Source organism: Ciona intestinalis, unplaced genomic scaffold, assembly GCF_000224145.3.
Source record: "Ciona intestinalis unplaced genomic scaffold, KH HT000044.2, whole genome shotgun sequence".
In the NCBI taxonomy this organism is placed as follows: domain Eukaryota; kingdom Metazoa; phylum Chordata; class Ascidiacea; order Phlebobranchia; family Cionidae; genus Ciona; species Ciona intestinalis.
This window is the reverse complement of record NW_004190366.2, coordinates 36,341-38,382: the sequence shown is the minus strand read 5'-3', so window position 1 is coordinate 38,382 and position 2,042 is coordinate 36,341. Positions and strand designations below refer to the sequence as shown.

The 2,042-nt window shown below is 34.0% G+C and overlaps 1 protein-coding gene across 1 annotated transcript in view; it reads right to left on the bottom strand.

Moving 5' to 3' along the window:
• The window catches only part of LOC100185585 (EF-hand calcium-binding domain-containing protein 6-like), a gene marked incomplete at its 3' end in the record, with an annotated part of 23,443 nt that continues 21,401 nt past the window's right edge, over positions 1-2,042 (bottom strand). Inside the window, exons 28-32 of the mRNA XM_018815191.2 lie at positions 1,933-2,042; positions 1,471-1,545; positions 892-1,072; positions 446-633; positions 1-29 (exon numbers count right to left, since the gene is read on the bottom strand). Of these exons, the coding sequence (XP_018670736.1) occupies positions 1-29; positions 446-633; positions 892-1,072; positions 1,471-1,545; positions 1,933-2,042 (583 nt within the window). The remainder of the gene's footprint in view (positions 30-445; positions 634-891; positions 1,073-1,470; positions 1,546-1,932) is intronic.

The window sequence follows — 2,042 nt, the reverse complement described above, 5'->3', positions numbered from 1 at the left end:
AACTCGAGTTTACAAAATCCAGTGTCAACCTGGGGGGAATGAATATATTTTGTATGTAACTTATGTATCCTAGAGTTGGAAAAACAATCACTTATAAATTTACCACATATGAGAATTTGATAGATTGGTGTTAATTTAATAAAAAAATATTTATCCTCGCAGGGCGGGGAAACAACAGTCGTAATTTATAATATTGCAGGTGTTTAGTTGTTTCAGCATAAATTTTTTTTGAAAAATGATATCTTCATGAGCAGGAAATTTATGAGAACAAATATTGGATCTAATTACTTTCAGGATCAATTTTCAAAAACTTAAAAAAACAGAAAACTTAAATTTTGATAACGAAAAACCGCCAGAAGTGAACTGTAATAATAATCTATATAATATAATGGACTGTAAGAATGAAATGAATAATCTAACCCCCCCCCATGCCCGATAAACCCACCGGCAGTTTCGCTGCATGTATTTTCCTTCTTTTCAACAATCCCTCGTCTTGTGGTTTCAATGTTAGGATGAAATGACGCAGAAACTCTCGGTACGAGAACCGACCTTGTTGCTCATGGAGATCATATTTCAACATTAGCTGACGAGCATCCTCGAGTGGTAGCATCACCCCAAAACTGTCGAGAATTCCTGCAGGAATTAAAAAAAAATATATATATATATAAAATAAAAAAAAATTAAATCCTGTTGATGTATTGAATTAGCTCAAATTAAAAATATAAATAATAAGACAATAAAAATATGAAAAAAATGATGTAATAATGAAAAACCTTATGTATAATTATACATGAAAAACTTCTTATTTTACTTTTGGTATTTTTTTGATAGTAACCAGACTTAAGGTTTAACCATGTTAAATATTTTTAATAATAATTGTGCAACACTGACCGACAAACTCATCCGGCAACACTGTTCCTGTTCCCTCTAAATCCAATTTCTTGCATTCACGCTGGATGTCCTGCCAACTTTTGTAAACCAGGTCTTTAACTTTCATCTCAGCGCTGTCAGCGTTTACGAGCGGAGTAACGGGACGGGGGTTTCCCCTCAAGCGATGCGAATCTGAGGTACCCTAGGGGGAAAGGGGGTTTTTAACAAATATGATATATTGTTCATTTAGCTATCTTAGGTAAAAAGTCGTCCAAATGACATTTTCATTAAAAATTAAAATTTATGTTGCAAAAAAACTTGGTATAAAAAAGCGCCAAAATATAAATGAACAAATGGTTTTGAAAGCATAAATGAACAAATTTAACATCCACAGACCCAATTTTTGTTTATAAAATCACCAATGCCTTGCAATTGTTAGAAAAAAGGTCACTTTAATGGGATTACTACTTATTTAAAAATTAAATTTTATACTGCAAAAAAATGAAAATAATAAATAAAAAATGTTTATAAAAGTTATAACCAATTTAATTACACACAAATGTAATTTTTGTTCATTTAATCATCAAACATTATGCTTACCAATCTACTAGGAGGGCGTGGCACGCTTATCTGGTTGCTGATTGGTTGGATCTCATCACATGGTTTCTGGGTGGTCTAAGAATAAAAACACCTTATGTGCGCTGTCAAGGCTTGGTGTTGCTACCATTGTGGGCATATTTCTTCTTAGGCAAGACACTTAACGGTAATTGCTCCAACTCAGTGGTCACTGATGGGTTGTTCAAATTATCAGCAATAATCACCCACAAAGTTACATACGTGGTAACTCGTAAGCGAGCATGAGGTGTATGAAACAGAACACCCGTGTTATAACGACTGTAGTTGCCCCGCCATACGAGGATAAATAAGTTACATACATAGTAACTTGTAAGCGGGCATGAGGTGTATGAAACAGAACACCTGTGTTATAACGACTGTCGTTGCCTCGCCATGGGAGGATAAATAAGTTACATTCATTCATTATAGGTGTCTAATTAAACTAACTTGTCCCTCTTGTTTAACTTTGTCATCTTTATGAAGTTGGTATCGTTTAAGAAACTCCCGATACTCGATGTTGTTGAATTCATTCACCGCTTGTTTCGCCCATAATCGAT